At 37.2% G+C, this 25,435-nt stretch overlaps 1 protein-coding gene across 1 annotated transcript; it reads left to right on the plus strand.

Annotated features, from left to right (window-relative positions):
* The first annotated feature begins 828 nt into the window (after window positions 1-828).
* LOC107934033 (uncharacterized) lies at window positions 829-2,301 on the plus strand. Its single transcript, XM_016866368.1, has 3 exons — window positions 829-900; window positions 1,222-1,356; window positions 1,978-2,301. The coding sequence occupies exons 1-3, from the start codon at window positions 829-831 to the stop codon at window positions 2,299-2,301; spliced, it is 531 nt and encodes a 176-aa protein (XP_016721857.1).
* Window positions 2,302-25,435: the final 23,134 nt, after the last annotated feature.

Below are 25,435 nucleotides of genomic sequence, written 5' to 3' on the forward strand. Positions count from 1 at the left end.
AAAGACATTCCTTGCGTGCAATAGGACTCAAACTTAAGTCCTTAAACTTCAGTATCACGCCGTTTACCACTAGACTAGCTGGCTTTTTATGTCAAGCCACCGTCTCATTAGTTTAAGAAGCCTACTATCAGAAGACAATGATTTATTCAATTAGGAGCAAAATTTTGCTCAAGCCAAAGCTTGAACCCATGCCCTCTCAAACACTCCCAAAGTATTAAACCACTAAGGCAGACATACATCCACGTCATAGATGTACAAAATAAATTTTAACAAAGATTTTAGGATTTACAAAATTGGGGCGTTACAGATTTGAGTTAAGGGTGTTACAGGTTCTCCTTGATCATAGCCCCGTTGACTAAGCTTTTATGTAAGGAAGTTCCTTTTGTGTGGACTGATGCACAGGAAGAGAGCTTCGAGAATCTCAAGACTGTTCTGACTCAGGCTCCTATTCTGATTCAGTCGGAGCCTCGTAAGGACTTTGTGGTTTATAGTGATGTATCACATGTCGGTTTGGATTGTGTGTTGATGCAGGATGGTAAGGTGGTGGCATATGCATCTCGTCACCTCAAAACTCATGAAGTGAACTATCTAACACATGATTTGGAATTGGCTGCCATAGTCTTCGCATTGAAAATCTGGAGGCACTATCTATACGATGAGAAGTGTATTATATGCATTGATCATAAGAGCCTCAAGTATCTCCTCACTTAGAAGGAGTTGAATCTTAGGCAGCGTAGATGGGTTGAGCTGCTTAAGGATTATGATTGTACCATTGAGTACCATCCCGGCGAGGCTAATGTGGCGGCTGATGCGTTGAGCTATAAGGCTATGACCGATCTGACAATGATGTTTGCTCGGCTTAGCCTATTCTACGATGGGAGTCTGTTAGCTGAACTTCAGGTAAAATTGACATGGGTATAGCAGATCAGACGTAAATAGGTGGGAGATGAGTCTCTTGAGTTGAATTTCCATTAGGTTGAGAATGGTGACACTACTGATTTTGGGATAAATAATGATAGGCTACTTTGTTTTCGTGGTCTGATTTGCATACCGAATGATAAGGATTTTAGGCAGTCTATTCTAAGGGAAGCGCATAGTAGTTCCTATGCTATGCATCCCGGCTAGAATAAGATGTACAGGGATCTTCAGGAGTTGTATTGGTGGCCAGGTCTGAAATAGAAAGTTACTGATTTTGTGGCTAGATGTCTTACATGCCAGTAGGTTAAGGCTGAGCACCAACTACCTTCAGGGTTGCTGCAGCCAATTAAGATTCCCCTTTGGAAGTGGGAGCATGTAACGCTTGATTTCGTTTGGGTCATCGTGGATCAATTGACCAAGTCTACTCACTTCATCCCGGTCAGGACTAACTTTTCTCTTTAGAAATTGGCTAAGCTCTACGTATCAGAAATAGAGAGTTTGCGTGGGTTACCCATCTCGATCATTTCTGACAGGGATCCTCTCTTCACATCTCAATTCTAGAAGAATCTACATGAAGCTCTGGGTTCAAGGTTGTATTTTAATACTGCTTTCCATCCTCAGACAGATGGCCAATCTGAAAGGGTGATTCAGATACTGGAAGATATGTTGAAGAGCTGTGTGATTTATTTCTGAGGCAGTTGGTAGGAGTACTTACCATTGGCAGAGTTCGCCTATAATAACAGTTTCCAGTCGAGTATTCAGATGGCACCTTACGAGGCTCTATATGGTCGTAAGTTTCGTACTTCATGTTGGACTGAGTTGGGCGAACGACGTGTTCTGGGTCTTAAATTAGTCTCCGAGACAGAGGATTTATTTAAACTGATTTAGGATAGTTTACAAGCCGCTTTTGACAGGCAAACGTCTTATGCGGATCTAAAGAGACACGAGATTGAGTATTCTATGAGGGACTTCGTGTTTCTAAATGTCTCGCCATGGAAGAAGGTTCTGAGGTTTGGTTGCAAGGGCAAATTGAGCCCTAGGTTTATTGGGCTGTACTAGATTCTGAAACGAGTGGGACCTATCGCCTATCTGTTAGTGTTACCTCCAAAGCTAGACCGCAATCATGATGTGTTTCATATCTCGATGTTGAGGCACTACCTCTCTGATCCCTCGCATATTGTCTCTGTTGAGGAAATTGATGCTAGGCCAAACTTGACTTTCGAGGAAGAGCCAGTTCAGATTCTAGATCGTGATGTAAAGGTTCTGCGAAAGAAATCCATTCCTCTGGTAAAGGTTCTGTGGCGAAATCATAGCACGGAAGAGGCCATGTGGGAACCTAAGAATTCAATGCATCAGCAGTATAAGAATTTGATGCGTCAGTAGTATCCTCCTATTCTAATCAGGTAAAGTTTGAGGACGGAATTTTCTTTTAGGGGGTGGAGTTGTAACGCCCCAAAAATATGTATTTGCTTCAGTGGTTAACTGTTCTGGGTGTGTGAGGGAGGTCCCAATTTCAAGCCTTGTATTTGGAAAATTTTGGTTATTTTTGGAAGTAAGCCCTAACACTTTTCAATGGGCTTATATTAATTTTTTGTAATTTCACATCAGAATGGGCCTGCTGGTCTAGTGGTTAAGACGTATGTTGGTGTGTTGGAGGTCTCGTGTTTGAATCCCTGTGCCAGCAAGGATGCTATTTTTGCTCGTTTAACCAAGAGTGTTTTGGTCAAACAGGAATTCTAGGTAGTGGGTTGAGTGGAGAGATTTGAGGGATACGGGCAGTTGGGAATTATCATGATTAATTTCTTTCTGCAAAATTTCAGCCCCATTTTCCCCAAAAATTCTAACGTTGGGAAAAATTTCCCTTTCTTCTCTGCCATAATTCCCTTGACCCCCTTCCGCTTCTTGTTCGCTTTTGTTTGCTATTGTACATTCGTTCTTGCTATATCGGTTTCCTACGTGTGTTTGGGTAGGTAAGGCTTTATTTTGTCTATAAGTTACATTTTTCCAATTTTGATTTGGGGGTTTTTGACGTTTGGCAGCAGCATCTCGCGAGGATTAAGGCTCTCTTCATACTGTTTCATAGCGAATCAATTCGAAGCTTTGCGGTAAGTGTTCATCGCTTTAGGAATGAGTATTTTGGGTTCGGGATTTTGATTAATTCAAAACTAGGACTGATTGTGGTGTTGGACTGGTCAATATTTAGGTTCTGGTTTGCTCGGAGTTTGGTTTAGCTTCAAACGAAATTAGGTGTGTACTCAAAAATGTAGGAAACGAGATTCGAAGAAAGCTGAAAAAACAAATTGTTGACATTACACGGGTATGTGGTCACTCGTCTGGTAGGCCGTGTGAGGGGACACGGCCGTATGGTCAACGAGTCAAGTCGTGCGCGCACGACACGGCCGTGTGATGGCCAAATGAGGCCATGTTCAACATAGGTCTCAACCAATTGGGTCATGTGGGCCACACGGATGTGTGGGATGCTGGGCCAGGCCATTTGATCCATATGGCCAAGGCTAATTTAGACTGTGTGGGCCACACAGGCATGTGGGCCAACATGGGAAAGCCATATGGGCCTGTGAGCCCATTTTTTTGGAATATTCTATAAGGTTGAACAGGTCTCCCAAGTCGATTGTGGACCTACTGTAGGGTCGGTAAGCTTTACTTAGAGCCCTAATTATGTGATTTGATTTTATGGTGTCTGACCGAGCATGATATCTGTGTTGAACTGAATGTATGTTCTGTTATTAGAATATTTGCATGACAGTTATGGTATGCTGCATTGCATCAGGGTGGGTTGATGATATTTGGAGGGAGTATCTGAAAGGCTCTTAAGCCTGCTATCTAGCAGTTCAGCTGCAAACTAATGACTATATGTCACATTTCGGTACAGCATGGTATGTAGGGATGAATGGGTTGATTTAATCCCCACATGGTGTGTATGGCTAGACGAAGATAGTGTGTAGAGGCTGGTGGGTAGGATTCTGATTCACTTTATCTGCATTCTATATCTGGTGTGGGTCAAGGCCCTAATTTATAAGTGAGACTGTAATTTGTATGGGCTAAAGCCCAAACCAAATCTGTAATGGGCTCAAGCCATCCTATATCTGACTGTATTCTGATGTGTATCTGTATGTATGTTTCTGTAGGGATTGCACATTGAGTTTGTGAAAACTCACCTTTTTTGTTAAATTTGTACAGGTAATCCCCAGACTTGACGGATCAGCGTAGCAGAGGACTCGACGGTGGCCAAACGTAAATTTTAGACTATTCTCGTAAATTTCAAGATTTTATTACTTATTTGGGCTTTGATGTAAATTTTGGGACTTTGGACTGTTCTGGGTTTTTACTTTGAATTTTTAACTGCTTTACGATTTTAGAACAGCTAAAGATAAAACTCAATTTTGCTAAAAACAAAGGTTTCTTTCGACATGAATAGTTTTCCAAATAAAAACGTTTCTAAAAGCTTCTGCTAAAAAGATTTGGTTTAGACTTAACGAAGAATATACACTTTATGTCAAATTAAAATAAAATTAATTAATTGGAATGGTTTTAACTCGCCAAACTCATTTTCGACTTTCATTGCATGTGACATCGCCAGATTCAGCCAGAACGTCTAGGCCGAGTTTGGGGTGTTACATCTCTCTTGGTCGTGTGACCAAGTTAGAGAGTTACATAAGTAAGGACACAGGATAAAACACGACCGTGTGCCTCACATCGAATGCCCACACAGCTTAAGACATGGGCATGTCACTTGGCCATGTGAGTCACACGGCCTACTGAAACGGGCGTGTTACCCCTGCATATAAGAAAAATTTTTGAAATTTTGTGAAAAATCTCTGAGATCCCAATTTAGTACTGACTTGTTTCTTATGCTTAAATTGGGCCTCGAGGGTCCATTGAAGGGACGATATGATTAGTTTCGTATATGAATAGTAAATGACATGAATTATCTGTAATTGTTTTGTAAACTCCGGTAATACTCTGTAACCCTATTCCAGTGATAGATATAGGTTAGGGGTGTTATAGAATTAATTTAGTGGTTGCCTCCCTTGGGTACGATCCTCAGTGTACTCATCTAATCCGTTGTAACTATATTACAACCCGAATTTTATACTTATAGATACCGCCTTTTCATATTTTTGTGCAGGATTTCTACTATGGACGTTGGTACGTCCGGAGACGGTCACCTGTACCAGTTGATTTGTAAGGAAAGCTAGTTGGGAACTAACCAAACGTGAACCAGAAGAGTTAATGGCTAATGGCGCATCAGGTAAGTTTTTTGGGAGTCACAGATTTTGGGTAAGACAATACAATCTTGATGTGACATTTATAAAGTCCCCGTGAAACTTTAAGTTAGGTTAAATTGACACTTAGGTTAAGTTCACGATGGTTGTCTTCCTTCTGAAAGACGGAGGGGCTAAGCAGATAGGGGATGCCTCCCAAGAAGACAGGTTTGGAACTTTGGTTTTTTTCTAGTAAGCTTTCTCCCAACAAGGTATGTTTCATGATTCTATCTGCTAATAAAATTCATACAGATATAAGAATGCGTTGATCCAGGATCTATCAGTGCAATCACAGAAGTATCATAGAGAGTAAAAGTACCAGTAATCACGTCTGGAGACGAGGCTTCCTCACGAGCTCGGATAGCATAGGCTCTAACAGGTGCTCTGGCCTCAGATCTAACAATAGTATCTCCAGTAGTTCTTTGACCACTACTTGCATTTCTTGCATTTCTGGAAGGTCTACCTCTCATTGATGTGTTACTCAATCTCGGATTCTGTACATTCTCTCTCTCAGCAGGTTCAAAAAAATCTCTTACAAAATGATCAAAAGATCTACATAGAAAATAAGCTCAGTCATTCAATCTACAATTTCCAAGATGTCTTTCACCACAGTGTTTACATTTAGGTTTCTCATATCGGACATTTCCAACACTTGCAACAGATATAGCAGGGGCTCTGGAGTTCGAATACGATCTAGCTCTATCTCGGTTCGAATGTCACACATTCATTTGAACGGTTATGATCATCTCAGAATTTCTTTGACCCAGACTGAAATGATTTACTTGAAGATCTCTTTCTAGTATCTTTGGCTTCAGAATCAGCTTTTCTTTTCTCTTTAACTAATTCTTCGGCTTTACAAGCTCTCTCAATGAGCACTACCTTTTCTTTAATCTCCAGAATCCCCACTAACAAACGAATATCTTTATTTAGTCCATCTTCAAACCTTTTGCACATTATGGCTTCATTCGATACACATTCCTGAGCATACTAGCTCAATCTCACAAATTCACATTCATATTCAATAACAGACATACAACCTTGTTTAAGCTCGAGAAACCTTTACATTTCTGACCAATGAATCTTTGGATAATGTATTTCTTTCAGAATTCAGCTTGGATGAAATCCTAAGTAACCCGTTCACTTGGAACCATAGATATTAAAGTTTTCCACCAATGATATGCTATATCTCTTAGCAGTGAAACGACACATTTAACATATTCTTCAGGATTCAGAGACATTTCATCAAACACTCATATTGTATTCTCTAACCAGAATTCAGCTATTTCAGTATCATCATTCGTTGTAGCTTGAAATTCTTCAGCCCCATACTTTCTAATCTTATCAACCGGTCGTCTACTTAGTTGAACCGGACTCACCAAGGGCATAGCAGGAATTTGAGAAGAATTAACTGGGGGTGGAGGTTTTTGTACAGTTGGATTGGTTCTAATGTATTTGGTGAACTGTTCATTCATCATCTTACAGAAGGCTTGCTTAGCCTCACCATCAAGGCTACTCGTAGCTGGTCTAGAATCAGGTTGCAGAGTCCCTTGTGCGGGAGCAGGTGCATTGCTTTCAATCTTGTCAGCTACAGCTCTATCGGGATCCATTTGCTATATAACAGTACATTTTAATGTCAGGAGTCATCACACTATCACAGGTTCAGATATATGGCATGTATAGCTAGACTCACATACGCTATGGTAGTCCTAGAATCGGCTAAAACATGGCTCTGATACTAATAAAATGTAACACCCCTAACCCGTAACCGACATCCAATTAGGGTTACGAGACATTACCAAACAGATAGAACATTTCAGGCCAACTGAGAATGACACATATTATTTAACATCATTTCATAAGCAATCATCTCTAAATATAGTCTACGAGACCTAAAACATACATTTAAGGAAAGGTCGAAACTAAACCGAACCTATTTAAAATTTTCAGAACTTAACCAATTGTTTCAAACTGCTAAAGTCACACGCCCATACGACTAGGCCGTGTGTCACACACAAGCACTAGACACGCCCATGTGAACTAGCCGTACCAAAAATAGGTCCTATACTAACATTTTCACACGGAAAATAGGCACGCCCGTGTACTATGGCTGTGTGATACTTAGCTAGCTACTTAATTTAGCCCACGGCCATATGACACGCCCGTGTGTCAAGACCGTGTGGTCCTTAGGAGAATACTGCTTTTCTTACACGGCCATAAGGCACGCCCGTGTCCCCTAACCGTGTGGCACCAAACAGGCTTGGTTTAAGCCAAATTTGCTACCCCTTTTTGGGTCCAATCTTACAAGCAATAATATACAACATTCATACCAAAATTTCCAAGCAATTCCATGCTCAAAACATGCTGCATTATAACAAAAACATATTAGCTCATAAAACACTACAACCATACATCATTTGGCACCATCAACCAAATACTAGAACTATATACAACATTTCATTGCTAGCCAACTACCATGGCATAATATATACACATTAAAACTTATATACATAGACGTTCTAGCCTATACATGCCATACTTTCAGATATGTACACTTTCAAAAGTACCAAAATGAGATCGATAGTGTGGTGACAATCCTCGACTATCCCCGAGCCTTCGGTAGCTATGATAACTGTAAAACAGACAGTAAACACACAGAGTAAGCTACAAAGAGCTTAGTAAGCCAAATATAATTGGTCCAACTACTAAGGCATATAAGTACAATTAAACTATAAAGATTCATAACCATTTCATAGAATAATTCATAAACTTAACCATGCTCCTTTGTTTGCATATATGTCATTCTTCATTTCCATGCATATTTCACAGAGATAGAGTTTTTCATATTCAGAAATTTAGTACGATAGAAATGTACCTGCATAGATTATACATTTCATATACTCAATATCAGATTACGCTATCATCAGAAAGGTCAAAAACGATACAGGTGCTCATAAACAAGTACAATGCCGACGTCCCAGACGTGGTCTTAAATCTAATTCAATATCGATGCCTCTGTCCCATATAGGGTCTTACACGAAATCAAATATGATGCCGATGTCCCAAACATGGTCTTATACGTAAATCTCAATCGAGGCATGTGTCCCAGACACGGTCTTACATGATGTCTCAGAAAGATGTCAACTTTTCTTAGAAACATACAGAGCTTTTTAGATGCTAACATATTATCATGCTTTACTCCAAATATATTTATCCAACACTCAAGGCCATCCAATATAGATTACAGTTTATATGTGCAGAATTTATTTCAATTAACACGTAATTGTGATTTGACTTACCTCGGATGGATTTCAGATAAAACAAGTCGTCTATTCAACCATTCAATCATTCATTTCATTTAATTTAATCCATGAACACATATTTAGCCCACTTTTCATTTTAGCCCTTACATTTTCACACTTCGACAATTTAATCCATTTTTTACAAAATCACAAATTTGCAAAATTCACCAAGACTTTAGCTTAGCCGAATATACATAGCTTCCATACAAGTCCAAATAACACATTTAATTCACAATTTAGTCCCTCAAAACTCATTTTTAAAATTTAGCCCAAATACCACATTTCATCAAAAATTCAAGAACAAAACACGATAATCTCACATATATCTTTCATAATCCATATAAGAACACTACAAAGCTATATAATCATCAATTGTACATTTTATAATCTTCAACAAAAACAAAAATTTAGACATGGATTTTGAAGAACACAAAGAACGATCAGCGAAACATACAAATTATCAAAAACCTAGCAAAATAAGCTCACCTATTAAGACATGCACTAGCCAAACATGAAAATGCTTCAATGGCTTCTTCTTTCTCTAATTTTCGACTGAACAAGTTGAAAATGCATGGCCATTTTATGTTTATTTTATTATATCACTAATTATTTTACTAGTTCCCATTTTTCCCTTGAATAATAAACATTAAACTTACCAACTCTATGTCCATGTTTGTCCACCACTAAGATAAATGGTCAATTTGACATGCAATGACCTTTATTTTAAAAGCCAAGTCAATTAGGTGCTTTAACATTTAGCACTCGACTTTTATACTTTATGCAATTTAATCCTTTTTCATAATTAAGCACAGAAACAGACAAATTAAATCACAAAAATAAATTCACATATCACAGACACAGAAAATAATTTTAAAATATTTTTAAGACTCGAATTTGTGGTCCTAAAACCACTATTCCGTGTAGGGTCAAAATTAGACTGTTACAAATGCGGTGCTCAATCGACCCACATCTCAAACATGCCCTAGTCGTCCTCCAACATTCGCCCGGATGGCGTCTACCACAATCCCCAAAAGGACATTCCCAAGAGGTGCGACAGGAGGCCCAACTCTAGCTGGCCCATCAGATGTAGCCTTTTTCTTAGGCCTCATCATAGAACTCGAAGGCTCTTAATCCTTTATATTCTTACCTCTCTCCTTATCCCAATTGTGGCGCTTAGCGCGCTTCACCTCCTTGGCGATCTTCACCTTCTCTACCTGTAACACCTCGAATTTGGGCCTAGAAGTATTGGGCCTTGAGTGCAAGTCCGTAAGGAGGTTGTATATAGGTATTTAATTGTGCAATGAAATGACACAATTAAATGTCAGATTTGGTGGTTAATGGCCCTGAGAAGTGTTAGAGAAATCTTGGGTTCAAACTTGGGCTTTAGCAAAAATTTTGGTATTAAGTGAAAAAAAACCTGGATGCTTGGATGAGAGCTTTTAAATTATTGTGTTAAATAAATGACACAAGGAAGCTTGTAGTCTAGTGGTTGTGGCGTCATTAAGGTTGTATGGGAGCCTGGGTTCAAGCCTTGGCTCTTGCAATTTATTTTGGTTTTTTTTAAAGGAACCTGGACTTTGCCCTTTAGACCTTATAATTAGTTGGGGATAAAATATGACACAAAAAGCCTTGTGGCTTAGTGGTAAGTAGCGTGTGGAGCATCTGAGGGGAGGCATGGATTCGAATCCCATGGCAAGCAAGGAGGATTTATTTTGCTAACAGGGGGCGGCAAGAGTTGGTGTTGAATTTAAACTCTGATGTTGGAGGGATCGCACATTGGGAAGCTAACATAAGAGTGGATGTGAAGCTGGGTTTAAATAGAGGGAACTATGAGGCGAGTAAAGGTACCTTTCTTGGCTGACCCTTTTCGCTGTATGGCGTGCTCGTTTGGGTTGGGCGTCGGCTAAGAGTGCTCGGAGCGTAGATTAACTCCAGTCTCCTATCAGGTGTGTATTTCTCACTACTCTAGCTGTAGGATGGCTACTTCGGGCCGAAAGAGGCTATGTGGGCCCAATGGGCCTATAGGCCCAATTAGATAAGTTGTTTAATTGTGTAGTAAATGTTGGACTAGGCTAGGTGAATCTCATATTTGTGGCTAGATTAGGGCTAAAAGGGCCACACGAGAGTGTGGGCCCATTTGGGCCGAGAATGGGCTTTAGGGCCATTTGTATTATTATCCCTGTTTAGAATACTTTAGTTTACCAATTATTGAAATGCCCTCGACTTGTAAAATTACCAAAGTACCCTCAATTTATAGAGTTATCGTTTTACCCTCGATTTACAAAATTACCATTTTACCCTCAGTTTACAAAACTACCGTTTTACCCTCGATTGTGAAATTACTGAAATACCCCTGTAGGATAGAATTACCAAAATACCCATAGTTTGTAAAATTACCAAAATACCACTGGTTTGTGAAATTATCGAAATACCCTCAATTTGTAAAATTACCAAAATACCCCCAATTTACAAAATTACAGAAATACCCTTGACTTTCTAAAAATTATAGAAATACCATTGGTTTACAAAATTACTGAAATACCCTTGGTTTGTAGATTTACCAAAACACCCTTGTAGGATGAAATGACTAAAATACCCCTAATAGGTAAAAAGACCGTAAAGCCCCTTTAGGGTAAAGTGACCGTAATACCCCTGTATGGTAAAATGGCGAATAGGCCCTTATGTTCCATATGACTAATGTGCTTAGGATTTACATATATTGATATTGGATTAGTTAAGTTTGAGTGATAGGTGGTGGTTATCGTAGGTGATTGATTTTGGAAACGTTTCAACTTCAACCCATAACAGGTGTGTAATAACCCTCGCAGTAGCTTAGATTAATATTCGCCGAAAAGCCGAAATGCCAAAATTCTGGCATTTCGGGAACTTGTGATTTTGCCTTTGCTTAAAGATGCGATAGATACGATATGATCGGTGTTTGGATCGATGGAGCAGGTAAGAGCGTAATTTTGTGCACGATGGTAAGTTGGGCCTCAATGGGCTAGAACCGGGCCTAATGGGCTTTCGGGCCCATTTGAGTAAAACTGATAGAAAATGGAATATGGAAAAGTTTCATGTTAACACGGTTAGTACTGTTGTAAAATTTGGATTAAGCAGGCTTAGTGGGCTAAATCAGCATTCGTAGGGCCCATTAGGGGTTTTGGGCCCAAAAGCCTGAATTTGATAAAGTGGGTTAAAGATCATTGTTTAAACACTCGAAAAATATTGATAATTGTTAATGAACATGAAAAACCTTGATATTTGGTAAAATTACGAAATTACCTTTATAATATGAAAAATGGCTGTTTTGCCCTTGTGGGCAAGTGACTAACTTGGACTGTGTGGTTGATGGATTTGATTGTGAATATATGTTGGTGATATGAATGACTTGACTGTGATTGTTTGATTCAAATATAGGCATGACATTCTACATACATGACATGTTGAATGGGTTGGGTTTTATAAATGGAGGAAGTGCTAAAAAGGCTATGCCCCAGTTTACCGAAAAGGGCTTTGCCCCAGTTTATCAAAAAGGGCTTTGCCCCAGTTATTAAAAGAGGCTAGGCCTCCAGTTATATGATAAATCAGCTATGCTGCCAGTGGATTGTTTTGGTTGGGTGGGTTGAGTTATTCCCCACATGGAGAGCTTGGTTGGTACGGGTGGAGAGTAGCGGTTGGTGGGTTGAGTAGTCTCCCCAAACGGGCTTGCATACATCCATTAATAGTGCATGTGGTATAGATTTGGGCCTATGGCCCATATCGTTTACAGTAAAGGCTTCGGCCAGTGATATGATTTATGAAAAGGCTTCGGCCCAGTGATATGATTTATGAAAAGGCTTTGGCCCAGTGATATGATTTCTGAAAAGGCTTCGACCCAGTATATGTCGAGACTGAATTAGGGCTTAGGCCCATTGTGACACCCCTAATTTGACCCTAATCGAAAAGTGGTTTCGGGACCACAAAATCGAGTCATAAAAATAATTAACCGTCATAGTTGATGCTTATTATATGTATATATGCATGTGTAAAAATTTCATGTTTGAATTTTGTTAATTGTAAGTGAATTTTATTAAATAGGACTTATGTGAGAAAATTTAGAAATGTGCTAGGCAAATGTAAAGTGGCCTATTAATGCATGTTATGAAAATGATGGGTTTGCATGTCAAATTACCCAAAATTAGAGCTAGTGGCCGGCCATGCTATGGGGTGAAACATGTTGGAAACATGTTGTGTTAGTGTGTTATGTTAGAAAGAATAAAATAAGAGGTTAGTAATAAAGTAATGAAAAGAGAGGGGTGACGAAAACAAAGTTGTCTCATCCATGCCCCCCCTCCATTGCTGTGAATTGAAGGAAAAAACAAAAGAAAAGAAAAAAATGTTCATCTTCTTCTCCTACCTCTCTCAAGCCGAAACTAACCAAGAAATGGAAGAAAGCACACCTAAGGCATTCGTCCATCTTGTGTGGGGAATTAAGGTATGATATCATGTGATTCTTTTGGAAATTTTGTGAAGTTGAGTTTGTTTTGGTGCTCATAACATGACCCATGTGTTAATTTTGAGTTTGTGTTGCAAGAAACATTTGGTTATGTCCTTATATGTCAAATTGATGATAAATTTTTGATATTTGGTGAATGAATATGGGTTTCGGTCATGGTAGATAACAAAGAATGTGGCTGTTGTTCTTGTTAATTTGGATGAATTTTTGGTGGATAGGTGCTTGAATCAAACAAATGATCATGTGTGTACATTAGGTGCTAGTTGAGAAGAATCTGTCACTATATTGGAGGCCATTGCCGAATATGAGTTTAGTTATTGAGAGTGAAGAATGTGTTTTGAGTTGATGGAATAAAAGAATGCTTAAAGATGTGTCACAACAAATTATATGTTAAGCTAAGGCTGTTAAATTTATCAATCTTTCTTCCTAGCTGAATATGTGTTTATAAAGTTGAGTTGTTAAATAGATTTTGAAGTTAGCCCATGTATTTATTTTTGAATTTAAGAAGAATGATACATTCGACTATGCTTTGATGTGCTTGAATTGTTTTTATGTGAATAAATATTTGTTTGATGATATATATATATGTATTCGGCAATGGGATAAAATGTGTATTAAGGTAAGTTTCATGGTGATTATGCTTGTGATGTTGGGTTAATATTCGGCATTGAGTAATGTGGGGTAAGGTGATTAATCGGCTATGAAATTAGCTAAATTAAATAGGTATGTTTAATGATATGCTTAGTATAATGTATGATCTTATAACTCGGTTTGGTATTGAGATAAAGGTTAGATGTATGATTGGATTTTGGTATTTGTTAAATTGGTTAATCAAAGATTAAATGATATGTGATTGCCAAATGTGATTGTTAAGTGAATAATATTAGTTAAGTACTTAAGCAATGTATTGTTTTACTTAAGCTTAAGAGCAAAGAGGATCAAAGTCGGATAGGGGAAAAGAGAAAGTAAACGAATAGCCGTGGACATCTAATCGTCGACCACTTCCGAGGTAAGTTTTAAGTGATTAAACGTTGAGTAAATTCAATCATAATAGGACATAATGAGTTGATTTAATAAGATATGATGTGGCCATGATATGTCTTAAACTCAAATGGTAAGTTCATAAGTGTTTGGACTTGGAAATTTAAGAGCAAATTGTAATAATTTGCTTTGGACAGCAGCAGTAACGTGATTTTAGAAAATCACTACAAATTGTTTCTGTGGAATTATAGGATGAAAAAAATATGTAATGAAAGCTTAGTTAGTCTAGTTTCTTATAAAAGAGACCATGGAAGCAAAGAAATTTCCTATAAAGAGATATTTAAAGTTGTGCGGGACAGTGTCAGAATGACTACGAAATCCCCTGTTCTGTTTTTGGAAAATCATTATAATTTGTACAAAAATGGTTATAAGATAAGATTTATATTCTTAGACTCCTTAATGAGTCTATTTTCAAATGAAATCAAATAGACCACATTATGAATTCTGTACAATGAAAAATGTGATTCGTAGTGAAGAGTGGTCAGATTAGTCAAACAGTGAAATAGGGGAAACTTTAAGAAAAAAATATGGCATTGATTGGCCAAACCTAAAATTCTGGAAATTTTATGGATGGAAGATATACGAGTCTATATTCATGGAAAATTAACGGCAAGTGATTTGGAGTTTTGTAGCTCCAGTTATAAATAATTTAGTGACTATTGCTCAGGAAAACAGCTCGTAGTGAATATGTGATTTTGTTGTAAACATGGTTGAAACTTGTTTTAGTTGCTCATAAGCTATTGATTAAACCCATACGTGAATTCTAAATCGTGATATTGTAAAACGATATATGAGTGTTAGACGGATCTTTGATATTAAAATTTGTGAAATTGTAAGTTTATGAGTATTCGAATATGAAATGATAGTATGGCGTGAAATTGAATTATTCATTGGAAAATGATTGATGTAGATTCGGCCAATACAAAGTGTATACATGATAGTATATGTGGTATGTGAAGTATATTTGGATAATTGTGATGTGAATACATGAAAATTTATATTTTGATTTAGGATTTAATGTGATGAATGTGAACATGCATATATGTGATAAGGCCGAATGGCCAATGTGATGAATGTGAGCATGCATATGTGTGATAAGGCCGAATGGCCAATGTGGTGAATACGAACATGCATATATGTGGTAAATCTGAATGGCTAATGTGAAATATGTATGAGATATGTATATGTGGTAAAGCCGAATGGCTAATGTGAAATATGTATGAGATATGCATATGTGGTAAAGCCGAATGGTCAATGTGAAATATATATATGAGATATGTATATGTGATAAAGCCGAATGGCTAGTGTGAAATATGTAGGCGATGTGCGTATATTGTGGCCGAACGACCAATGTGAAAGGTGTGTATTATTAGATATTTGATGAGGCAAATGAATTACAAATATGACAGTCGATGTGAATGTTGTAAGATGTGATTAAATGTACATGAAACTTGGAAATATATTACGGGTAAGACCCGATGACTACGTGTGGAGATTATGTTCGGGTAAGACCCGATGACTACATGTGGAGATTATGTCTGGGTAAGACCCGATGACTACGTGTGGAGATTATGTCCGGGTAAGACCCGATGACTACGTGTGGAGATTTTGTCCGGGTAAGACCCGATAACTTCGTGTGGAGATTTCGTCTGAGCTAAAGGTCTCGCCGATAATCCGAGTAGTGGTTAAAGCTATAAGACTTCGTAATAAGAATTGCTTATAAATATATTCAATGCGAAAGGTTAAACAGGTATGTACTCCAAGTTTATATTTGAGCTTGATTTGAACTAAATCATAAGGTAGTTATGTGATGCATACGAGAGCAATCTATGAGACTATTCCTATGATTATGTGACATCGGATCAGTGTGAGAGGTTATGTGAAATCATACAATATATTTATGTCACATGAGCTCACTTTTATGTGAAAGTTTATCTGCCTATTGTATATGATGAGATGTGCATATTCGGTAAAGGGATGGTATGCCCGAAGGAAGAGTGAAATAAAATATATGAACAACTATGTTATAATTTGATTGTTATCTATTGACACTGCTTAAAACTTACTAAGCATTGTAATGCTTACTCCGTTTACTCTGTTTCCTCTGTTTTATAGATCTCATTGCGAAGCTACAGGCTCGGGGATCGTAAGCAACTAGTCACACTATCACTATCCACCGCTTGTTACTGTTATGTTTAGAATTATTTTATGGCATGTATAGAATAGACTAGTGGCGGAAGAATATTTTTGGTTAATGTATATAAGCCATGCGAAAATGGCATCTTTTGAATGTTTACTTAGTGAAGTTTAAATTATACCTCTGGTTTTGCTTAGTACTTATTTAAATGAATGATCTTTATTTCAAGAAAAAGTTCAAAATTTTACTATTCTGACATGAGTTACAAGTCCGGTAATGCCCCTTACCTATTCTGGCGATGGTTACGGGATAGGGGTGTTACATTTTATTGGTATCAGAGCTACGGTTTAGTCGATTCTAGGACTAACGTAGCACGCGTGAGTCTATTTATACATGCCATAAAGTGATAAAATGATAGTGTGATGATTTTTTACTATTAAAATGTGTTTTCTGTATTGTAATGAATCTTGATCCCGATCGAGCTGTAGCAAGCTTCTGACTATGAGAATTTGCGATATAACTTCACTTAGATATGCCTAAATTATTAAGTTGATCAGGTACGTATCATGTACTCGTATTTGAATTTCGATTTGGATTGAATTATAAGGGTATAAGTGATGCAATTTTGAAAGAGTGTTATGACTATAAATGTGATTTTTGTATGTGGCTATGGAACTGGAAGTTGAATGGTCGATAAGCATGTTGTGTTTGTATTCAAGTAATGTAAATGATATACTAATGTGTATTGCCATACGTGTATATGTACATGAGAATTGAGAGTGATATATCCGGGCTAAGTCCCGAAGAGCATTCGTGCTAGTGATGTATTCGGGCTAAGTCCCAAAGAGCATTCGTGCTAGTGATATATCCGGGCTAAGTCCTGAAGAGCATTCGTGCTAGTGATGTATCCGGACTAAGTCCCGAAGAGCATTCGTGCTTGTGATGTATCCGGGCTAAGTCCCGAAGAGCATTCGTGCTAGTGATATATCCGGGCTAAGTCCTGAAGAGCATTCGTGCTAGTGATGTATCCGAACTAAGTCCCGAAGAGCATTCGTGCTAGTGATGTATCCGCACTAAGTCCCGAAGAGCATTCGTGTCCCGAAGAGCATTCGTGCTAGTGATGTATCCGGACTAAGTCCCGAAGAGCATTCGTGCTAGTGATGTATCCGAACTAAGTCCCGAAGAGCATTCGTGCTAGTGATGTATCCGGGCTAAGTTCCGAAGAGCATTCGTGCTGGTGTTATATCCGGGCTAGGTCCCGAAGAGCAATCATGCTGGTGACGTGTACTCGGGCCTTCGTGCCTAGTAGGCTTCGTGCCGGTAATTTGAGCAAAGTTTAAGTGTTCATTACTATACGAATTCAAACTTAAATGAGATGATATGTTTAAAAGTGTACATACATGATGTTTATAGACTTGGTTAAGTCATTTCAATGTGTAATAACGAATGAATAAGAGCACTATGTGTGTGAATGATTAGAGGCACTGTGTGTGTCCGAATTCCTTTAACCGAGCATTATGAGTGCAAGATCGGTCAGTGGGCACTAAGTGTGTGAAGTGGAATTCATGTAAGACCTTGTCTGGGACGAAGGCATTGATTTGAGATAGTGTGTAAGACCATGTCTGGGACATGGCATCGGCTCGATATGTGAGAATATGTAAGACCATATCTAGGATATGGCATTGTAAGAGCTATATGTGCTTAATGAGTATCCGTAATGATTTCGAATGATTCAACGGGTATATTTAAGATGGTAAATAAAGTAAGATCAGAAATAAGTGATACAGGTATGTACGGAAGGTATGTGAAAATCAAATGAAAGTAAAAATTTGTGAGTTCATATTATATTATGTATACTAAATAAGTGATTACATAAAAAGATGGTGGATATGTTGTTAAGAAATGAATTCATGTTATAAATGTGCTACGAATTTAGTCTATGGAATGCTTGGTATATGAAGTCATATATGCTATTGCTAAATGACCCCTATTTTTTTTGTTAATCATATTCAAGAAATTATTTCGATTAAGTTCAACATTTGAAAGTCTGTAAGAATTTTTGATGAATACTGATAATTTTGGATATATGGGTTATGTGCTAAAATAAATCCCATGCCGGTATACTATATGAGGCTTTATGCCAAATCGATTGTATACGGGTATCGTTAACGGTGATTGAATGTGCTAAATGAATTCAATGTTCAGGTATGTGGAAGTTGATTTTCTGTTGGAAATAGGTTAAGTTGAATAGTGAGATATGATGGAGTTATAAAGGATATTTATTGGGATGTTTGAGTATATGTGTACTTTCGGTCAGGTTACAGCTTATACATGAATAAAAATGTGGGTTGATGATGTGAATTATACATGTTAATATGTGCTTAATATGTGTTTGAAATGCATTTGTGAATTAAATTAAGTGATTATTGCTTATGAAATCAAGAAAATGAGATATATGTGCATACTTGTAGAAATGTTTATGTATTTGTTTTAAGATAAGAAAATGATTTTATAGATCGATGCGAAATCAATAATGAATTACAATTGCTATCGATGAGCTAATGTTTATATGAATATAATTCAATAAGAGGACGTTATCCTAAACTATGCATCGGTAGAAATTTTCGGGGACGAAAATCCCTAAAGGGGGGAAGAGTTGTGACACCCCTAATTTGACCCTAATCGAAAAGTGGTTTCGGGACCACAAAATCGAGTCATAAAAATAATTAACCGTCATAGTTGATGCTTATTATATGTATATATGCATGTGTAAAAATTTCATGTTTGAATTTTGTTAATTGTAAGTGAATTTTATTAAATAGGAGTTATGTGAGAAAATTTAGAAATGTGCTAGGCAAATGTAAAGTGGCCTATTAATGCATGTTATGAAAATGATAGGTTTGCATGTCAAATTACCCAAAATTAGAGCTAGTGGTCGGCCATGCTATGGGGTGAAACATGTTGGAAACATGTTGTGTTAGTGTGTTATGTTAGAAAGAATAAAATAAGAGGTTAGTAATAAAGTAATGAAAAGAGAGGGGTGATGAAAACAAAGTCGTCTCATCCATGCCGCCCCTCCATTGCCGTGAATTGAAGGAAGAAAACAAAAGAAAAGAAAAAAAAATGTTCATCTTCTTCTCCTACCTCTCTCAAGCCGAAACTAACCAAGAAATGGAAGAAAGCACACCTAAGGCATTCGGCCATCTTGTGTGGGGAATTAAGGTATGATATCATGTGATTCTTTTGGAAATTTTGTGAAGTTGAGTTTGTTTTGGTGCTCATAACATGACCCATGTGTTAATTTTTGAGTTTGTGTTGCAAGAAACATTTGGTTATGGCCTTATATGTCAAATTGATGATAAATTTTTTATATTTGGTGAATGAATATGGGTTTCGGTCATGGTAGATAACAAAGAATGTGGTTGTTGTTCTTGTTAATTTGGATGAATTTTTGGTGGATAGGTGCTTGAATCAAACAAATGATCATGTGTGTACACTAGATGCTAGTTGAGAAGAATCGGTCACTATATTGGAGGCCATTGCCGAATATGAGTTTAGTTATTGAGAGTGATGAATGTGTTTTGAGTTGATGGAATAAAAGAATGCTTAAAGATGTGTCACAACAAATTATATGTTAACCTAAGGCTGTTAAATTATCAATCTTTCTTCCTAGCCGAATATGTGTTTATAAAGTTGAGTTGTTAAATAGATTTTGAAGTTAGCCCATGTATTTATTTTTCAATTTAAGAAGAATGATACATTCGACTATGCTTTGATGTGCTTGAATTGTTGTTATGTGAATAAATATTTGTTTGATGATATATATATATGTATTCGGCAATGGGATAAAATGTGTATTAAGGTAAGTTTCATGGTGATTATGCTTGTGATGTTGGGTTAATATTCGGCATTGAGTAATGTGGGGTAAGGTGATTAATCGGCTATGAAATTAGCTAAATTGAATAGGTATGTTTAATGATATGCTTAGTATAATTTATGATCTTATAACTCGGTTTGTTATTGAGATAAAGGTTAGATGTATGATTGGATTTTGGTATGTGTTAAATTGGTTAATCAAAGATTAAATGATATGTGATTGCCAAATGTGATTGTTAAGTGAATAATATTAGTTAAGTACTTAAGCAATCTATTGTTTTACTTAAGCTTAAGAGCAAAGAGGATCAAAGTCAGATAGGGGAAAAGAGAAAGTAAACGAATAGCCGTGGACATCTAATCGTCGACCACTTCCGAGGTAAGTTTTAAGTGATTAAACGTTGAGTAAATTCAATCATAATAGGACATAATGAGTTGATTTAATAAGATATGATGTGGCCATGATATGTCTTAAACTTAAATGGTAAGTTCATAAGTGTTTGGACTTGGAAATTTAAGAGCAAATTGTAATAATTTGCTTTGGACAGCAGCAGTAACGTGATTTTAGAAAGTCACTATAAATTGTTGGTGTGGAATTATAGGCTGAATAAAATATGTAATCAAAGCTTAGTTAGTCTATTTTCTTACAAAAGAGACCGTGGAAGCAAAAAAATTTCCTATAAAGAGATATTTAAAGTTGTGTGGGACAGTGTCAGAATGACTCCGAAATCCCCTGTTCTATTTTTGGAAAATCATTATAATTTGTACAAAAATGGTTATAAGATAAGATTTATATGCTTAGACTCCTTAATGAGTCTAGTTTCAAATGAAATCAAATATAACACATTATGAATTCTGTACAATGAAAAATGTGATTCGTAGTGAAGAGTGGTCAGATTAGTCAAACAGTGAAACAGGGGAAACTTTAAGAAAAAAATCTGGTATTGATTGGCCAAACCTAAAATTCTGGAAATTTTATGGATGGAAGATATACGAGTCTATATTCAGGGAAAATTAACGGCAAGTGATTTGGAGTTTTGTAGCTCCAGTTATAAATAATTTAGTGACTATTGCTCAGGAAAACAGCTCGTAGTGAATATGTGATTTTGTTGTAAACATGGATAAAACTTGTTTTAGTTGCTCATAAGCTATTGATTAAACCCATACATGAATTCTAAATCGTGATATTGTAAAACGATATATGAGTGTTAGACGGATCCTTGATATTAAAATTTGTGAAATTGTAAGTTTATGAGTATTCGAATATGAAATGATAGTATGGCGTGAAATTGAATTATTCATTGGAAAATGATTGATGTAGATTCGGCCAAGACAAAGTGTATACATGATAGTATATGTGGTATGTGAAGTATATTTGGATAATTGTGATGTGAATACATGAAAATTTATATTTTGATTTAGGATTTAATGTGATGAATGTGAACATGCATATATGTGATAAGGCCGAATGGCCAATGTGATGAATGTGAGCATGCATATGTGTGATAAGGCCGAATGTCCAATGTGGTGAATATGAACATGCATATATGTGGTAAATCTGAATGGCTAATGTGAAATATGTATGAGATATGTATCTGTGGTAAAGTCGAATGGCTAATGTGAAATATGTATGAGATATGCATATGTGGTAAAGCCGAATGGTCAATGTGAAATATATATATGAGATATGTATATGTGGTAAAGCCGAATGGCTAGTGTGAAATATGTAGGCGATGTGCGTATATTGTGGCCGAACGACCAATGTGAAAGGTGTGTGTTATTAGATATTTGATGAGGCAAATGAATTACAAATATGACAGTCGATGTGAATGTTGTAACATGTGATTAAATGTACATGAAACTTGGAAATATATTCCGGGTAAGACCTGATGACTACGTGTGGAGATTATGTCCGGGTAAGACCCGATGACTACGTGTGGAGATTATGTCCGGGTGAGACCCGATGACTACGTGTGGATGGCTACGTGTGGAGATTATGTCCGGGTAAGACCCGATGACTACGTGTGGAGATTTTGTCCGGGTAAGACCCGATAACTTCGTGTGGAGATTTCGTCTGAGCTAAAGGTCTCACCGATAATCTGAGTAGAGGTTAAAGCTATAAGACTTCGTAATAAGAATTGCTTATAAATATATTCAATGCGAAAGGTTAAACAGGTATGTACTCCAAGTTTATATGTGAGCTTGATTTGAACTAAATCATAAGGTAGTTATTTGATGCATACGAGAGCAATCTATGAGACTATTCCTATGATTATGTGACATCGGATCAGTGTGAGAGGTTATGTGAAATCATACAATATATTTATGTCACATGAGCTCACTTTTATGTGAAAGTTTATCTGCCTATTGTATATGATGAGATGTGCATATTCGGTAAAGGGATGGTATGCCCGAAGGAAGAGTGAAATAAAATATACGAACAACTATGTTATAATTTGATTGTTATCTATTGACACTGCTTAAAACTTACTAAGCATTGTAATGCTTACTCCGTTTACTCTGTTTCCTCTGTTTTATAGATCTCATTGCGAAGCTACAGGCTCAGGGATCGTCAGCAACTAGTCACACTATCACTATCCACCGCTTGTTACTGTTATGTTTAGAATTATTTTATGGCATGTATAGAATAGACTACTGGCGGAAGAATATTTTTGGTTAATGTATATAAGCCATGCGAAAATGGCATCTTTTGAATGTTTACTTAGTGAAGTTTAAATTATACCTCTGGTTGTGCTTAGTACTTATTTAAATGAACGATCTTTATTTCAAGAAAAAGTTCAAAATTTTACTGTTCTGACATGAGTTCCAAGTCCGGTAATGCCCCTTACCTATTCTGGCGACGGTTACGGGATAGGGGTGTTACACCCATATTGCTACTGTTTAAGGGCTAAGGCCCAGACTGTGCTGTTACTGAATAGGGCTTTGGCCCAGATTGTACTGACACTATGTTATTCACTGTTTGTTTTTTTTGTTGGGGATTACACACTGAGTTTTTGTAAACTCACCCCGTTTTTAACTGTGCAGGTAATCCCTAAGCTTAGATGGTTTAGAGCTGCGAGAGACTCGGAGATGACCACACTACTGTTTCTGTTTCTTTTAATTGCAATAAGTAGCCGATTTATTTCTTTATAAGTTTTATCTTATTAATATTATTATTTGGTTTTAGGTTGTAATAAGGCCATTTTAATTATTTTTCTAGGATTATTTTATCTTATACCCTATATTTTTTTTATAACAATATGAGTTAGACCTAGGGCGCGTTTCCAAAATGATAATTTTTTTCAAAATAATGCAACGATACAATTTATCGGTTTATCAAAAATATCTACTTAAATGAGTTCCAACTCGTTTTTCTCAAAACCTAACCTAGCACCAAAGTGTGGCAATGGTTGTGGGCATGTCTAGGATTGGATCCAATCAAGAGCTTGGTACTTAAGCAACCTTCATGGCTCACCTCCTCTGTTTCGGATACCTACCTGGTGCACAGCTTCCATTCACTTTATTAACTTAGCAAAGACTATCTTTTAAAACACTAAGAAGGACGTTGAAAGAGGCATGGGTTTTCTTAAAAACTTCAATGTGACACGTCAGATTCGGCCATAACGTCTAGGTCGGGTTTAGGGTGTTACACTACCAGTGCTAAAAAGTCACACTCCCTCTGTGGAGCTATCAGAACTCTCAAACTATCCCTTAGTCCATCCTTGAAGTGGACACAACGCTCATATTCAGTCCCCACCATTCCTCGCGCATAGCTGCTCAATCTCAGAAACTCACCCTCATACTCGACCACTGTACGATCCCCTTACGAGAGATTCATAAACTCACATCTCCTAGCATCGATATAGCTTGCCCCTACATATTTACCTTGGAAAGCAGACTTATAGAAATCCCATGTCAGTCGCTCGGGCTGAGTGCCCTCCTTAACGGTCAGCCACCATTGGTATGCTTCATCACGATGCAATGAAGCAGCCCCTTTCAAATTATGTTCATGGGTAAAGTCCAAATCATCCATGATTCTTTCCGTGGCCTCCATCCAGTACTCGGCTACATTAGGGGCAACTCCAGTGACACCCCTAAATAGCTCAGCCCCATTAGACCAGAGTCGTTCCGTAACCGACCCCCAGCCCTAGATCTAGTATTAGGCCCAACGATCCACTCAAATATCCTAAGTATAGCCTAGGACAAAGTGTCATCCCCAGCCATGCGATTATGAGACCTAGTCTCAACAGTAGGTGAAACCAGCATCTCGCTCGTATCCAGATTAGGCAAGTTACTTGAAGATGAGGACCCAGCTCGGGCCCCTCTACGACCCTTACCACAGCCTCTAGTACCCCGTTCTTGGATGCCTCGTATGCTCATATCTAATCGAATTATTTGTATTAAGAGTTTTATGAATCAATTACAATTCAATAATTATTAACAGATGTTTTATGCAAGTAGTTTTAGTAGTTTAGAGTGTTTTTTGTAATTCGCAATCTCAATATACACTAAATAAAGTGTTTTCAGAATAGTCTAAATTAATGTTTTTAGAGTAAACTGTTAGTAGTATCTAATCGGTTTATCAGAGTATAGAGGACTTACAGGATCAGTGCCGGAGACTTGGTGTACCACATTCTGAATCAAAAATATTTCAAACCATTTAGAAGTTATTTCTTCAAAACCAAGTTTAAACCCCAAATCCATAGCTGGGTTTTGCAACTTGACTCTGATACAACTAAATGTAACACCCCAAACCTGGCCTAAACGTTCTGGCCGAATCTGGCAATGTCACATGCAATAGAAGTCGAAAACAAGTTTGTTGAGTTAAAACCATTCTAGTTAATTAATTTTATTTTAATTCGATGTAAAGCGCATATTCTTCGTTAAGTCTAAACGAAATCTTTTTAGCAGAAGCTTTTAGAAACGTTTATTTTTGGAAAAATGTTCATGTCGAAAGAAACCTTTGTTTTTAGTGAAATTGAGATTTTATCGTTTACCCATTCTAAAATCGTAAAGCAATTAAAAATCCAAAGTAAAAAACCAGAACAGTCCAAAGTCCTAAAATTTACATAAAAAACCAAATAAGTAATAAAATCTACAAATTTACGAGAATAGTCTAAAATTTACGTGTGCCCACCGTCCACTGTGCTGATCCGTAAAGTCTGGGGATTACCTATACAGATTTAACAAAAAGTGTGAATTTTTGAAAACTCAGTGTATAATCCCCACAGAAACATACATACATATACACATCAGAATACAGTCAGATATAGGCTGGCCTGAGCCCATTACAAATTCGGTTTACGCTTTAGCCCATACAAATTACAGTCTCAGATATAAATTAGGGCCTTGACCCATACCACATACATACTGCAGATTCAGTAAATCA

The sequence above is a fragment of the Gossypium hirsutum genome, chromosome A09 (genome assembly GCF_007990345.1).
Source record: "Gossypium hirsutum isolate 1008001.06 chromosome A09, Gossypium_hirsutum_v2.1, whole genome shotgun sequence".
Lineage (NCBI taxonomy): Eukaryota > Viridiplantae > Streptophyta > Magnoliopsida > Malvales > Malvaceae > Gossypium > Gossypium hirsutum.